This window comes from Polyergus mexicanus, unplaced genomic scaffold (genome assembly GCF_030449975.1).
Source record: "Polyergus mexicanus isolate NDT 795.1 unplaced genomic scaffold, iyPolMexi1.0 SCAF_8, whole genome shotgun sequence".
Lineage (NCBI taxonomy): Eukaryota > Metazoa > Arthropoda > Insecta > Hymenoptera > Formicidae > Polyergus > Polyergus mexicanus.
The window spans coordinates 8,189,103-8,205,029 of NW_027223328.1; the positions used below are offsets into that span (position 1 = coordinate 8,189,103).

The 15,927-nt window shown below is 33.2% G+C and overlaps 3 protein-coding genes across 6 annotated transcripts; 2 read left to right on the forward strand and 1 right to left on the reverse strand.

Annotated features, from left to right (window-relative positions):
- Positions 1-157: 157 nt before the first annotated feature.
- LOC138935894 (pentatricopeptide repeat-containing protein 2, mitochondrial) lies at positions 158-2,497 on the forward strand. The gene is made up of 5 exons (XM_070300792.1): positions 158-365; positions 834-1,360; positions 1,429-1,728; positions 1,809-1,913; positions 2,099-2,497. The coding sequence occupies exons 1-5, from the start codon at positions 284-286 to the stop codon at positions 2,249-2,251; spliced, it is 1,167 nt and encodes a 388-aa protein (XP_070156893.1). The 5' UTR covers positions 158-283; the 3' UTR covers positions 2,252-2,497.
- Positions 2,487-9,383, reverse strand: LOC138935892 (superkiller complex protein 3). 4 transcript variants are annotated; one of them, XM_070300786.1, is made up of 14 exons: positions 8,683-9,383; positions 7,339-7,677; positions 6,880-7,253; positions 6,382-6,797; positions 5,828-6,295; positions 5,560-5,717; positions 5,347-5,482; positions 4,884-5,251; positions 4,439-4,758; positions 4,040-4,336; positions 3,699-3,956; positions 3,229-3,612; positions 2,906-3,161; positions 2,487-2,825 (listed from the first exon to the last, which is right to left on the reverse strand). In XM_070300786.1, the coding sequence occupies exons 2-14, from the start codon at positions 7,662-7,664 to the stop codon at positions 2,690-2,692; spliced, it is 3,897 nt and encodes a 1,298-aa protein (XP_070156887.1). In that variant the 5' UTR covers positions 7,665-7,677; positions 8,683-9,383; the 3' UTR covers positions 2,487-2,689. The 4 variants fall into 4 exon arrangements, with proteins under 4 accessions (XP_070156887.1, XP_070156890.1, XP_070156891.1 ...); XM_070300789.1 differs by lacking the exon at positions 8,683-9,383 and adding an exon at positions 8,180-8,198; XM_070300790.1 differs by lacking the exon at positions 8,683-9,383 and adding an exon at positions 8,121-8,132.
- Positions 8,956-15,781, forward strand: Sf1 (splicing factor 1). The gene is made up of 9 exons (XM_070300791.1): positions 8,956-9,396; positions 9,863-10,018; positions 10,620-10,695; positions 12,337-12,489; positions 12,605-12,711; positions 12,837-13,003; positions 13,213-13,371; positions 13,453-13,727; positions 13,825-15,781. The coding sequence occupies exons 1-9, from the start codon at positions 9,171-9,173 to the stop codon at positions 14,381-14,383; spliced, it is 1,878 nt and encodes a 625-aa protein (XP_070156892.1). The 5' UTR covers positions 8,956-9,170; the 3' UTR covers positions 14,384-15,781.
- Positions 15,782-15,927: the final 146 nt, after the last annotated feature.

A 15,927-nucleotide genomic window follows, 5' to 3' on the forward strand; every position in this document is an offset into this window, starting at 1 on the left:
TGTTGAACGAGTCTAGGAACTTTTAAGGAACAAGTCTTTTCATTGGATATCAGATAGTAAATTAAACACGTCCATTTCTCACCGCGTTTAGTTTATGCCTCAATCCAAGGAACCGGAAGTCACATGCTTGAGAAATATTGAGCCGCTTAGCTTCCGGTTCGTACGCATTCTTCTTGCCTCGTCTTACGCATCGCTTGACCGATTCACGTTAGCCGATAAGTTGTAAAAGCTTGATATATGATAGTATAAAGGAAAGGATTTACAACGTTTATATACGGAAATAATGGCGGCGACAATGAGAGGTCTTATGAGGCTCAATGTAAAATTGGCCAGCAATATCGTACTGAAACACAACTTCTTAAACTGTACGTAACACCGTTTAACCTCGCATCGCATTATTCTTCGATTTTTTTGGATTAATTTTTTTTTATTTTTTTATTATTTATAATTTTTGGCATTTTAACATTTGGATTATACTTTAGAATACATACGTCAATATGTCCAATATAAACTTTTAATTAATACTCTTGTTTTATGTATTACATCATAATATACTCTTGCTAACGATAATTGATAAAGAAAATTAAATAAATCACACATATTTTAAAAATTATATATTATTATTATATACAAATATATTAAATATATATGTACGAGAAGGGAATGTAGAAAAAAAAAAAAAAAAAAATTAAATATTTTTAGTTTAGATGCATGCTCCTTAAAAGTTTTTTTTTCATATTTCTTAATTATGATTTTTGTATGTTTATCAATATTTTATGACATATAACTTTTCTTTTTAAGAAAAAGATTATGTTATCTTTTTTACTTTACAGCATGTAGATTCATATATTCTGAAAAAAGTTTGGGTCTACAAGGCTATGAAAATGCACGTTTAAACTTTCGCAATCAATTTTTAAATGTGGAGAATACATTCCGTACTAAAATGCAGGAGGTATGCGACTCAGAATCAGGTCAGATTTTCACAGAAGACCTGAAATCCATGTTGCACTTAGCACAGAAAAAGCCTGAAGATATTGAACTGCTTGTTAGGATGATAACAAAGTTCAATAGTCAAAACAAAGAATTGAGATTTGGTACTTTTATCTTTGGTCCTGTGGTAATGCGTACCTTTTATTATCTTGATGAACCAGATCTTGCGCTCACTGCTTTCAAAGATCCTGAGTTTGAAAATTTCTTTGATCAAATGATTAGCTACCAGATTCTCTTATCTCTGCTATATAAGCATGGAAAGTACACAGAAATGAGAGATGTGTATGACATGATTAAAACTAAAAATCTAGATTTTGGTGGATATCCAAGGAATTCTTTGATATTAGTTATGGCTGCTTGTTACAAAGAGGTAACATTTCTTATAAAAGAAATTAAATCTCAAAGCTTGTTTTACATAATCATACTTGACACTTTCAGAATACATCAGAAACATTGCAATATGCCCTAAATCTCTGGAAGGAAATAAACAACAAAGGATTTATATTTATGCGTAGAGCCAGTACATTTTTAACAGCTCTAGCCATTAATCAAAATTCATCTCACATAGCTATAGAAATTTTAACTTCGATAAGAGAATCCCGATATATCGATATAAGATGTTTGAAAGTTTTGGCATTTACAGATTTGAAGAGATTCACTGAAATAGTGCCTATCTTCAGAAAATCGTTAGAGTTTGATAAGCCAAATACTCAGAAAGAAAAATACTTTAGAGATGTAGTATGTATCTGCTTATAATTTGCTTAAGTAATATAACAGACATGTACTATATTTTTTGCTGATTATATTTGTATTTTTAGATTGAAAAGTTGGAGGAGGCTATGGCGAAAGAGAATATTCCTGAGGACTTTGAACTTTACAAATTAATAGCTCTGTTGAAAAACAACGATCATATCTTGCTTGATGTAAGTTTTACTAAGCTAATCACTCATTGATTATTAATTATTATTAATCTATTGCATATAGTATTATATTATTCTAAAATGTATTTTTTTTTATATTACAAAGGATATGTACATGTTTAATCGAGACAAAAGTAAACATTTTACAATATCTTCGTGATTGTAATGTAATTGTATATTTTTTCTAGACCTTGGAAGATCATCTCGTCTCTGAAATATCTGTCGATCCAGTGAAACGTGCTCAACGGCGGTTGAACGCTTTTCAATCTAATATTCAATCTGATTCACAACGGCAGCAATCGTTCTCGCGCAATAGACCAGTATTGCGAGATCTTTTGTAAGTGTGCTCCAAAGTTGTAGAATGTGTTTTGTGTAACCCAATAATTATTAGATTGGGTAAATTTAAGATTAAACCGATGAATAAATAAATAATGTATATCGATTGACGATGGACTAAATCGCAATTGTTTTTATTTAAATATAATTTTCTTAATCACAAAATATCGTTTTTATTTAGTAAATATACTTACTTTAGTAAAAACATTTGCAACTTTATCCATCATCGGTCAATATGGATCAATATAGAAATCAAATTTATTATTGATATACCTTCCTCGTCTATAAAAGTGGATAAATTTTTAATAATATTCATAAAAGAGACTTTATAAATTATATATGTATGCGATTCATTACATAACTTAGATTTATTATACATACAAAATATATTCTTACAATAAACCATAAGAAAAGGATGCACACAAATTGCAAGTTTTATTAACTTAAGAACTGTTGAGTTCTTGTGTATTATGAAGCAGCCATTGTGACATATATTCAGAAGTTTGGAATTGTGATCTTATCATGGATATTAATGACAACATCCATTGATTATTAATTTTGGAATCCTTATCTGTACATCTATAAACAGAAAAGTAATATATATGTATTCGGCAATAATTGTCAGAAACAAATAAAATGTCAGTTTTCATAATACTAACCTAGGTAAAAGAGCAGCAATAAAATTAGCCCAGCTCTCAACATTGGTGGGATATGTAAATATATTTTTCTGAGCCTGCCTAAGGCCCTCTGTCATACCGAAATGACTGTACGCAGATGCGCAAGCGACATATACAATATCAATCATGGATGTATTTCTGCTTAAAACCAATGCTGTCTGAGCACATTTACGGAAGATGTCTAAATTTTTATTTAACAATGAAACTCTAACAAGACCGACCCAATACTTAATGTCATCTATAAAATAAAGATATTCGTTTTAAAAAATAATTTGAATATTTGATAAATGATATCGTGAACTTACTAGGATGTCTGAAAATAGCTTTGGAGAAAATTCGAATAGCTTCCGTGAGATTTCCTTGAATAACATGATAATATGCGGACAATGTGATGATATGATGACCATACTCGTGATGATCTGTGTATGGTTTCAATTCCTTCAATACTAAAGAGGTCAAATTGAAATCATTGTGCAGAATTCCTAAAGCAGCAGTTGCCAAGAAGCCAGCTATGGTGGGCGGTTTTATCTGTATGCATTGGAATAGCAGGGTTTTGACAGCGTCCGCTCCTTGAAAAATGTAAGCAATCGCTGCCATCGCGCATAAAACATTCGCTTTGTGCGTTTCAGTGTCCGCCATCCAATGTAGAGCTGCTTCGTACATATTGTACGATTCTTCATACTGTTTAGCTACATAATTGATAAAATGTTTGTTTCTTATTCTCTTCAAAATTACATGTTTAGTTGAATACAAATCTGTAAAAAACTTCTGCTACCTTTGAATAAGGATAATGCCAGATGGCATTGAGAATTGAAACTTCCACGTTTTACTTGTCTACATAACTCGATCGCTTGCTCATGTTTTCCGACTTGAATCAGGACACGTGCCAAATTTATGGATATCATGTCTCCTTCTTCGTCCTGGCTCAGTTTTAAAGCTTTGATAAATTGCTTAATCGCCGTGTTATACAATTTCAATCGTTCCAATAGCAGACCATGAGTGTTTAGAGCATAAACGTCATTTGGTACATGTTCTGAAATTTGATGAAATTGCTTCACCCCAAAATACAAAAAGAGAGTATCACGTCGCGCTGATGTCGTTATCTTTCACACCCACCTGTATACCAGGTAAGAACATCGACCGCTGCAGGTATTGCGTGCATCTTTTCGATAACGTAAACAAATAATGGATCTCTCTTCATTGCAGAATTCAGAAGGGTGGTGAGTACCCAATGAGCGTAGCCTAAAGCCGCTTCGTTGTGATAACCCAATTCCGTCGAATGCCGGAATAAATCCATCGCTTCCTTCCTCAGTAAGTTTTCCGCGATTATTCCTTGACCTATCCAACTATTTATATAACCAGGATCCGCACGTTGCGCTCGAGAGAATGCTTCGTTCGCTCTATAGATATCTCCTATATATTAACAACCAATACATTAGGCAATTATTATAAAATCCATAATAATAACTTGACAGAATAAAATGAGAAAAGCGACAGTTATGTTTTTAAGTGTACCTAAATGCAGATACAATGTTCCCAGATTGCTCCAAGCTATCGCATTGTTTGATTCTCGATCGATCGCCATAACGAAACAATGCTGAGCCAGAGCATAATTCTTTATATATGGCGATATACAAATAACGCCTAAAATGTTCCAATGTAGCCATGATTGCGGACAAAGTTTGACGGCATGTTTTGCAGCGGCAAGACATTTGGCTGCTGTGTCGTCCTTATTGACTGTAGAATCGCGATCCAATTGCATCAAGTAACAGCACGCTAAATCATGCCATAACAACGCAGAATTTTGTGCGGTTGACAATGCTCGACAAAAGCATCTGACAGTAAAATGAGATGATTTATCGATAAAACTAAATTTTTGAAGCTATAAATATCGTTTGAAAAATGAAATACGGCAAATATTTAAAAAATATCTTAAAAATAATTTCTATTTTTTTTTTACCTTATTGATAACCTGAGTATTTCATTTCCTCTAATGCTCATATGCTCCTCGATACTATCGCATTTCATTAAAATAGGTTTAACTCTTAAGTAGCAATATTTTTCTGGCATACCAGCTGTTCTAAAACAGACATCGCCAAGTAATTTCCAATTGCAGGATAGATCACTACGTATCATAATAGCATCCGTAAGATTATCTGCCGCTTGTTGTAGATTTTCTCTTGCGCGACATAAAAATTGTTTTGTGATATTTTCCCTTGCCAGACCCAAACATGCTTGAGCTAAACCTTTTAATGCAAGAATATATGGTTTATCATTTTTTAATATACTTTCGAAATCTTCTTTGGCTTCTTTATGCTGACCAATGAGCTGGAAAAATAAATTTTATGTATCAATTTATATATATATGTGCGTGTGAGTGTATATGTGATATATAATTAATAATTTTCATAAATTTTATATACCAGTTTGATATTCGCGAGTTGTATCATGGGATACAAGGCTTCTGGATTCAGCTGTAACGCACGTTGATACGATTTCAACGCCGATGTGTGAGCACCGCGCACTAAATATGCATCCGCCAGAGATTCCCAGCTATGACTATACAAAGTAAATTTATAAGGTATGTCACCATGCTTTGTAACAGGATAAAATAATAACAAATTATATTTTTATACTTGTCATTAGGATCAGTTCTAATCACATGCTGTAATGCCTTGATAGCTTGTCCCACATCACCTTGATCTAAATACTGTAGACCCAATTGGAGCCAGGCCCATTTCGCTCCTGTAGGTTGTTGCATAGTTACCCTTTGTAATAGCTGTATGTTGGCATCCTAAGTACCATATATAAGATTACCAATTAGATTGATCAAAACTTTAGGATTATATGATAATTGTTACCAATATACAAAAATGTAAAAAATTTTTATATAATGTTTATTACAGTGTTCTTCAGAAGCCGATAAGCTGTGCTCAGTCCAATGCCAGCTTCCTCAGAATTTGGATTGATTTGCAATGCAGTATAATAACATCTTCTCGAACGTTCAATGTCATTACCGTGTTCGCGATAATAATGTCCCAAATAAATCATGCATTCCCAATTATTGCGATCCGCTTGGACGCCATTTAAGAAAGCCATCAGGCTATGTTTGTAGTCTCCCATATCCCAATATATCTTACCAAATGTCAACCAAGCTTCAGAATTATTTAGAGTTAGCTCGAGAGTGTTAATGGCTTCCTCGTATTGCTTGTGCTTCTTTAGGTACAATGCTTTGAGTATAAGAGCTTGAATTTTAATTTCATCCTGAGACTCCAAGTTGCTTAATACAGCAATAGCATCAGGCTTATCCAGTAACACACTTGTCCGTGCATATATCAATTGCAATTGTACAGAAGGTTCAGTCTTCAATAACTGAAAACAAATTTAAATCAAAAAATATTAAGAAAGACTTGTATAATAAGTTTTACATAACATTTTGTACATGTTTCAAAAAATACCTCTTCACATGTCTGTTGTGTCTGCGTCAACTTTTGTTTATTATTAATTCTACTCATTGCTTCAAGTAATCTCAACTTAACTTTACAGTACAATTTGTCTTTCAAATGAGATTTCATTAATTGTAATGCTTGTTTGGAAGCATTCTCGGTTTGTTCCCAGCAATAAAGTTTATAATATACTTTGCTTAATAATAACCAGGCATAAAATAATTGCGTATTCAATGAGATTGCTTGATTCAAACATTCGCGAGAATTGATTAACTTCTCTGTGCTCTTCAAGTATGCTGCTTTGGCAATTAATGCAACCTCAGAATTTGCATTCAGCTTTAAAAGAGACTCATAGATCTGGGTTATATTAATGTCAAAATCCTTTTCATTCAATATAGTCTTTTCATAATAGACACAGCAGATCCATTCTGTACAAAGAAACTAATTATGTCGCTGGAAAATAATAAACACACTGAAAGTATCAATAAAATTTGATTGAAAATAGTTTACCTAAAGGACAAGCATCTTGTGGAAATTGAAAATGCATATCCTGAGCTGCCGTTAATAAAATAGTAAACTTATTTGAATCATATAGCATCTTTAAATATTTCCTGTAATATTCTTGTCTATTCACTAGATCTGTATCATTTATTACAGATGCTAATATATGTTCATAAAATTGATGATACTTGGTCATACTATTATCAGAATACTCTGTTAAAACCCATGCTAGAGTCTTATCAATTAGACTTGTCTTCTCTTTGGTAGAAACTTCTCGTAATACGCTCAATGTATCTAATACTTGGGACAGTATGTCATCATTCTTGGTTCTCAGGACAATTTCTGAGACTTTATTGATGAAATATGTGAACTTAGGAAAATCGCTAGAGGCACAGAAACTCATGTTTTTTTTATTGCTTTCTATATAATTTAAGATCTTTCAAAAATTAATAGCAAAATATCTCGTACCTATCCAGTTGTAAAAGTTTGCAGTAAGCTAGAGCCAACTTTTCCCAGTTGTCATTATCTTGAGACATTTTTTCATAGTATGCCACTAGACCTTGCCAAGCTAATGGATTATTTGGTTGTATCTCCACAGCTTTTTGAAGAACCAAGGCTACTTGTGATTTGAATTCCTCTATTTCTTGCATGGCACGAGCTAACAGAATTAATGCTGTGTAATTGTTTTTATCTTTCTTCAAAACCTTTTTACATTTCTTCATAGTTTCCAGATATTCATTCTGCTTAAAAGACTCACGGGCTTCCTTCAGCAAGATTTTTATGTCATCTGACATTGTTGTTTACTTCCTGAGAAAATGTAAAATAGAGATTTATAAATTTGTATATTGTAGCGTATAGTTTGTGTATAGAATATATCAATAATAAATCTATCGACAGTATATATAAGAATTGATATTTAATATTATAACTAGTAGTGTGAAAATTTTACCCATATGACAAGTAAAAGATATATTATAAAAGATATTCCAGATAATGGTAATGATACATTATCCTATCTTTTAAATTAAGTTTCGCAAGAATTCATACAAATAATCATAAACATTATCTATAATGTAAACAAAATAGTGTCAAGATTATTAAAGGTATATGCAGAAAATATATGAGAATAGGTTTGTTATTTTTAGCTGAACTAGAACAAAATAGAATGAGATAGATATATATTCAGAAGTTTGAAAGAAAGAAAGAGGAAAACGAGAAACGCGCAAAAAGTTTAGTTAAAAAGAACAAACTTAAAGAAAGTCTTTGCACATCCCATATATCTGCAGCTAAGCAATCAGGAATTACTCACGAATGCTGAAAATAATATAGTTGCTAACTTCAAGATTGCATAAGAACTAGAATATTACAAACGCGCGCTATGCGCGTGCCACATTTAATTATCTTATATATTGTATACAAATACATTAATATTAATATGGTATATTGATTTATACTTTAATAGTCAATATATTTTATAATAATCTATTCTAAATTTATGTTAATAAGAAAAATAATAATAATCTATTCATATTTTTAGTTTTTAATCTATACGTTTAATTTACATTGTTTTATAGTTCTTAATGTATACGTGATAAAGGCTGCGGTCGGGAAGACGCTAGAAATACTTCGAAGCGTTTGATTGACCAATCAGGACAAGAAGAGTAAAGATTTCTTTATTCTGATTGGTTAATGCAATGTTTCGAAGCATCTTTAGCATCTCCTCGACCGCAGTCAAAATTACATGTATAAGCCAGTAAAGATAATACAAGTTTTGAGCTTGGAGTCTGATGTTAAGTGGATTTTTCACTTTACCTTCCTTACTTTTTTTGTCCAGATCGTGGATGAATGAATGTCGACGAATAGATTTTCGATCGCAATCCTAGTATGGGTCGCATGAATCCGGACAGTTTTAGTTCATAATATTTTGCGAAATGAATTTTTCCATTGAAAAGTGGTATGTATAATTAGTCTCTTTTAGTCATTCGATCCACGATTGGCTCGTCAACGTGAATCAGAAAGACGCACCAATCAGAAAGACGCGCTAATCAGAAAGATCTGCGTCACGTGTAAACGGGTCTTGAAGGATACGCGGCTAATATCTGGCTACGGTGCGTCAAGAATGGAAGTGTGCTAACGGCCCCTTTGTCGGATCTCGCCATTTTCCCAGTTGTGTATAATTCGCTTACGTCGCTCGCCCGTCGTGATTCGTTGGGCGTCTACCGCGAGTAATATATCGCGTCGACGGAAACGCATACGAAGTAAATACGATTACCGCCGACAACGGCGTCGTCACCAGTAGCATGAATCAACCGCGAAATTTTACGTCGCTGTTGAATCCGAGCTATCTGCAGAACGCCCAGCAGCAGCAGCAAAGCACCGCGGGTACGAACACGAACACGGCGACGGCCGCAGCTGCGGCGGCGGCGGCGGCAGCGGCGGCCGCTGCTGTTTCCGCCGCGATAGCGAACGGCACGCAAGCAAACGCCAACTCGTCCAGCATTACAAATCGCAAGCGAGAGGCAGAGGGTGAGTCCTCTTACTCCTTTCTCTCTCTCTCTCTCTCTCTCTCTCTCTCTCTCTCTCTCTCTCTCTCTCTCTCCGTTTTTCGCAAGTAACATTTCCTCAGGTGTTGTGCAAGCGATAATATTCGCGCAACACGCGATCTCAATTCTTATTTAAATATATCTACTATAACAATAATACTATACATCTAATACTATTGCGTTGCTTTTTTATTTTTTTATTTGTTTCAATGTCAGCAGCATGTTCCGATAAAGAAATTGACATTATTCAAATTAGTTTGCAAACATGTGAAAAATGTTTCTGTTTTTTAATCTTGTTTAATTTCTCTACAGTATTGGATATGCTGTAGAAGTGTATATGTACATGTGTGTGTGTGTGTATATATATATATATATATATATATATATATATGTGTTACATATTATGTATTATAATTTTTATATAGTCTAATGAGATAAGATTTCTTTAGGAGATTGTAAACAGGAGAAAGAAACAAAAGAGGGAGAACATAAGAAGAGGAAAAAGACTAGATGGAGTGGTAGCGAACATGACAAAACATTTATACCAGGGATGCCTACGGTACTACCAACAAATCTGACTCCTGAACAGGAGAAAGCTTATCTCTGTAAGTTTCTTTTTCTCAATTGATATTTATAACTTATTTCCTTTAGAGTACGCTAGGGAATTGTTTCAAATATTTTGCTTCTGTACATAAGTTTCTGAAGCCTAATTTATAGAGTATAGATGGCTATGAATGATATATGTGTAAGTATAATGTATATATATTGATAAAAATTCAAAATTCTCAAAGGTAAGCATCAGGAACTTTAGAACCATCTTGAATCATCAAATTTGGCAAGAGGGATTGCCAATTTGGCTGAATATCTTATGATCTGACCATTAAATTTATATTTCTAATGCCATAAAATTCTATGAAAATATATATTTAAGCATTACTTATTATTAAAAAAAATATATATAATAATTTGAAATACTTGAAGTTGTATGTCTTAAGAATTTTTCTATAAGGTTTTCAATTAGTAAGTCATATAAAACACTGTAAGCTTTTGACTTTGAAAAATCAATTAAAATGCAATTTAAATATATGCAATATTATTTATATACTTTTCTGAAACATGCTTATTTTATAGAATGTATATGGTTATAGCAAATTGGCAATATCTAACTGTTGGGGTTTCCGCCCCCTCTAACCCGTTGGTTTACAGTTCAGCTGCAGATTGAGGAAATCAGCAGGAAATTACGCACCGGAGATCTTGGAATTCCACTTAATCCCGAGGAAAGGTTTGAAAGAAATACTTACATATCAAAAATGAACGTTACATATCTACAATACCTATCTACTGACCATACAGCAGTTCAGTAATACAGGAGCCTTAAAGATATCTCTATGGCTCAGGTTCAATTTATGTGGGAATACCGATGTATCTGAAAGCATTGGGCTTGCTTATAGAGCCCCCACGCAACACAGAAGATAAATTTTGATCGTATTGGTTTGCCCTAATTAATCTTTTTTAATAACTCATTTTTCTATTAAACACTGCTACAACAATGCAAATTAAGTTTTATGTTTTTAAATTTTATTAGAGTTAAAAATCAGATGTAATAAAATATAATTAGCTATTAATATGTATAATGAATTGTGTCAATCATAGATCAATAGCAGTGTTTAAAAAAAATAGAGTGAGTATTCTAGTTCATATATTTCTTAAACAGATACATATTTTTACATACGTATATAGAGAATAACTCTCAGGTGACCTGTTGCAATCTATTTTTATATTTATTAATAAAAATTTGCAGCATTAGCATTTCAACATTTTATTGCTTAATGTTTCATTATGAATTTATAGTCTCGTGCATCCCCTTTGAGTAAGATTCTGTTCCTTCATTCAGGCTGCCGTAATTTGCACGGCATATTTCTGAAACTGTTACAATAATCTTAGTGCCAATAGGGATTATAATTAATAAATGCCAATCGTTGCTAATCTTAATGAGCACAGATTTCAGGAAAATATCGGTTTATTGAAATTCTCATTTGTACCGTAATGCTGTAACAAAGAATTTAACGTTACTTTCAGGTACAGCTCTTAAATAATAAATGCATATATTCTTTTCCTAATAAATTAATTTATTCCAATAGGTTTAACTTTACCAATTTTAGCTGGAACCATTATTTTTATGTCATTGTGTTTTTTATTAATACTTAATAAGATATCTCAATCACGTTATAACTAATCTAAAAGATTATTTCTTAATAATCAGCAGGGTCTTAGCAGCTGACATCATACCAATATCTGCCGTGCACAAACGCGCAGTCTTCCAGTGTGGTTGCCTACTATAGAATATTAAATAAATATATAGCTATGCTATATTTGGCAGTTTATTTCAATATCTTGGCACTGTTGAGAAATTCTAATTTAATTCTAAATTCATACATAATATGATTACATAAGCAAACTGATACAATCATGCAATGAATTATCTAGGATATAAACAATTGCATCTTGATATTAGGATCTTTTGATTACATGCCATTGTTATTGATACAAAATTGCTGAACATTATTCTTAATAAACTTTTCTTTTATAATTCTCAATATTTAAAAAAGCTGTAAACAAAATTGTCAATATTCTTTTTAATAGATAAAACAGAATAAATTTTACAATTTATTGAGATAAATTTTCTATGATCACATTTATGAAAAAAGGAAATAAATCAGAGCACCAAAATAAAAAGATTACATAACAATAACTTTATCAAAGTTTTACTGTCCTATCCGCATAATTTTCTGCTCTAAAAAAATCAGCAGTTTTTGCCTCTTATATATTCATACGGTCATAGTAGGCTCAGATTACTTGTATGCTAGTACCTTCTTGATGAAAATTTATATCTTGATATGGTATTATCGTTTTTGTTTTTCAGATCCCCATCTCCAGAGCCTATTTACAGTAGTGATGGTAAACGGTTGAACACGAGAGAATATCGTACGAGACGTAAATTGGAAGAGGAACGTCATAATTTGATTCAAAAAATCCTCAAAATCAATCCAGAGTTTAAACCACCACCAGATTATAAGTGAGTTTTTTATATTTTGATAGATTTTGCAATATATACTTTAAATGTAATATATATCTTTGTATAATTGTGTTTATATATATTTCGATATTTATATCTATTTTTCTCTTTCCAGGCCACCAATAATACGAGTTCATGATAAAGTAATGATTCCTCAGGAAGAGCATCCTGATATAAATTTTGTTGGCTTACTTATTGGACCGCGCGGAAATACGCTAAAATGTAAATAAATTGTATTTTGCGAAAGATTATACTGATACATTTATATAATATATATAATCGATCTTTTATATAATATATATAATATATATAATGTCTTAATTTTCCTTTCTATGAAAATTTTCTAGCTATGGAAAAAGAAACAGGCGCAAAAATCATAATTCGCGGAAAAGGGTCTGTAAAGGAAGGAAAGGTTGGCAGAAAGGATGGACAACCTTTACCAGGCGAGGATGAACCTTTGCATGCATATATTACTGCAAACAATTTAGATGCCGTGAAAAAGGCTGTGGAAAGAGTACGTTTTTTCCTCATTCATTTATGACATCCCTTTTCTCATATTTGACAGTTGTATAAATATGAAAGAAAGTTATGATATCGAATATTGAACATAATATATATTTGATACATTTATATAATATATTTATATTGTTAAACATTGAAACATACAGTAGTTAAAATATGCATTGAGAGTTATATATACATTAAACTGATTTATGTTGCCAGATACACGAGATTATTCGACAGGGTGTCGAGGTCCCAGAGGGCCAAAATGATTTACGACGTAATCAATTGCGCGAGTTGGCTTTACTGAACGGAACTTTACGCGAGAATGATGGACCACGTTGTACCAATTGTGGAGCTTCGGATCATAAATCTTGGCTGGTTTGTGTAACATTTTATACATATGAAAAAGCTTTCTCATATTTTTGGAACTAATATATAATTTTTGATGAAATTTTTTAGTGTCCGGATAAACCAAATGTAACGAATAATATAGTATGCTCGAGTTGCGGTGGTGCGGGACACATTGCTCGAGATTGTAGATCGAAGAGACCTGGTCAAGGAGGTCCGACTGCCGCCGGAATAGGAGGAATGAGTCAGGCCGGAGATAAAGCCAAGATAGACGAGGAATACATGTCTCTAATGGCAGAATTGGGAGAAGGCCCACCACCGGACAGATCAAAGACAGGTCAAGCCAGACAGAACCCTAATCCCAATTATCCTGGACTTTTTGACAGGTAAAATAATTTTCTCCTTTTTTTTCTTAGTTTTTTAATAATAAACAATATAAAAGAGATTAATAAGTTAAACTTTTTTTTTTTGTTTTTTCTTCAGACAACAGCCACCTCGCGCGCTAATGGCTGCCCCGGCACATCCTCCGCCGCAGATGATGCAGGGCGGTCCGATGATGCCACCACCGGGTATGGCGCCACCCCCACCATGGAGCCAAGGTGGCGAAGGGATGAATAACATGAACATGCAGTGGCAGCCGCCGGTGAGTATGCCGCCGCCACCAGGTGTGATGCAACCGCCGCCGCCACCGCCTGGTTCTACCACGCAGCCCAACATTCCACCATTAATGCCGTGGATGGCCGGCAACAATCAGCCACCGCCGCCGGGCCAAATGCCACCCACGCAGATTCCGCCACCCGGGATGGGCATACCGCCGTGGCAGCAGGGTCAACAGGGACCGATGCGACCGCCACCGCCAGGCACGGCGCCGCCTCCGGGATTCCCAGGCGGATGGCAGCCACAACAGATGGGTGGCTGGCCGCCAGCCGCCCCAGTCCCACCCCCGCCTCAACAACAAACACCAGCACCGCCCGGAATTGACCTGAACACGCTGCCGACGTTATTGGCGCAGCCGCCACCGCCACCTCCGCCCACCAGTTAGTCCTAATTGCGTAATGAGTGAATGACTTCCGATTCTGTACATTAGCGAGATAATATCGATCGCGATTGATGGACGAAAGTTAAAAAAAAGGAGTCTGGAAAAGGTATTGTGTCCAAATAGAGTATCGTGAAAGAAGATAAGGAAAAAAACAAGAAACTAGAACCAAACGATGAAATTATATTGCAACTTTGATTTGAATCATCAGTTTTGAATTTTTTCTTTCAAATGGTGTTGTTTTGATATGAGGTTATCAAAATTCATCTTAATGATATATAATCATTAAGAAAGAAAAAGAGAGTTCTATGAATTATGTATTTTGGGACAGTGGATAGACAACATGTCGATAAATATGCCGGAAACGTAAATCATACGCGTCAATGGAATATTTAGTTTTAACTAGATACCAATTTTAACTTGCTGCATGTAAGAAATTCTGTTAATGTTATAAGACAACGCACGCGAATTTTCTCATAAGAGCACAAATGTAGCCGATTCTATATTTTTTTTTACTTTATTCCATTTCTAAATATCGCTTCCGAAATCAAATCTATCAATGTTGAAGAATTGTAACATATATAAAAAAAAAAGCTATTTGTTCATATATTTTATTTATATATAAGTAACATGCGCGCGCGTAAAAAGTTATATATACATATGTATAATTCATAATTCTTAACTTGAATTGATATTCGATGATATCTTTTTCAATGATAATGATGAAATTGCAGAAACCTTTGCAACATTTTCATATTTCGAAATATGGCAATTTATTTGCAAATTGGACATACAAATTTCAGACCTTTTGAATCTTTATGCATAAGGCTTTTTTATTCTAGTACTTTAATCAATTTATAATAAAACCATGCAAATTAGTCGAATCAGTCGCGCGCTAGGCAAATTTATGGACGATATAGGACAAAGATTGAGACACTGGCGACTTTAGACCAATCGTATATCACCATCCAAATTATTGCTTTCGTAGCATGTATGACATAATCTTTGATCGTAAAATGTTGTTCGGATTATATATATACATTTATTAAAATAGTCATGATTATGTTACATTAACAAGAAATGAAGGAATTTTCCTCGCTGCTAAAATTTAAATTGACAAACAAAAATTATTGCATCAATCTCTAATTTCGCGAATGACATTTTTTTTTTAATAGATAAATAGATAAAGAAATTTCGCCCATTATTATTTTCATGACAGTTGGCATTCAAACGCCATTCCAAGTGTAATAATTAGCGTAATTTTTATATGTTATCCATGTGTTAAAACAAATCAAATCACCAAATTTCGAATTGCATCTTGCTTTATATATATGCTAAAGTTAGTATTATCTATTATATGAAATGTATGATGAATTAAATTGTAGAGAAATATGTTAGGTTGCTTGATATGTATTCTGATTACATAATAAAAATATGTATAAACAAAAAATTTATATATGTATATATATTGTTATGCATTGCATGGGAAATTTTCTTTCATTTCTTATATTTTTGTATAATTATGTATACATTATATTAAATTCTAATTT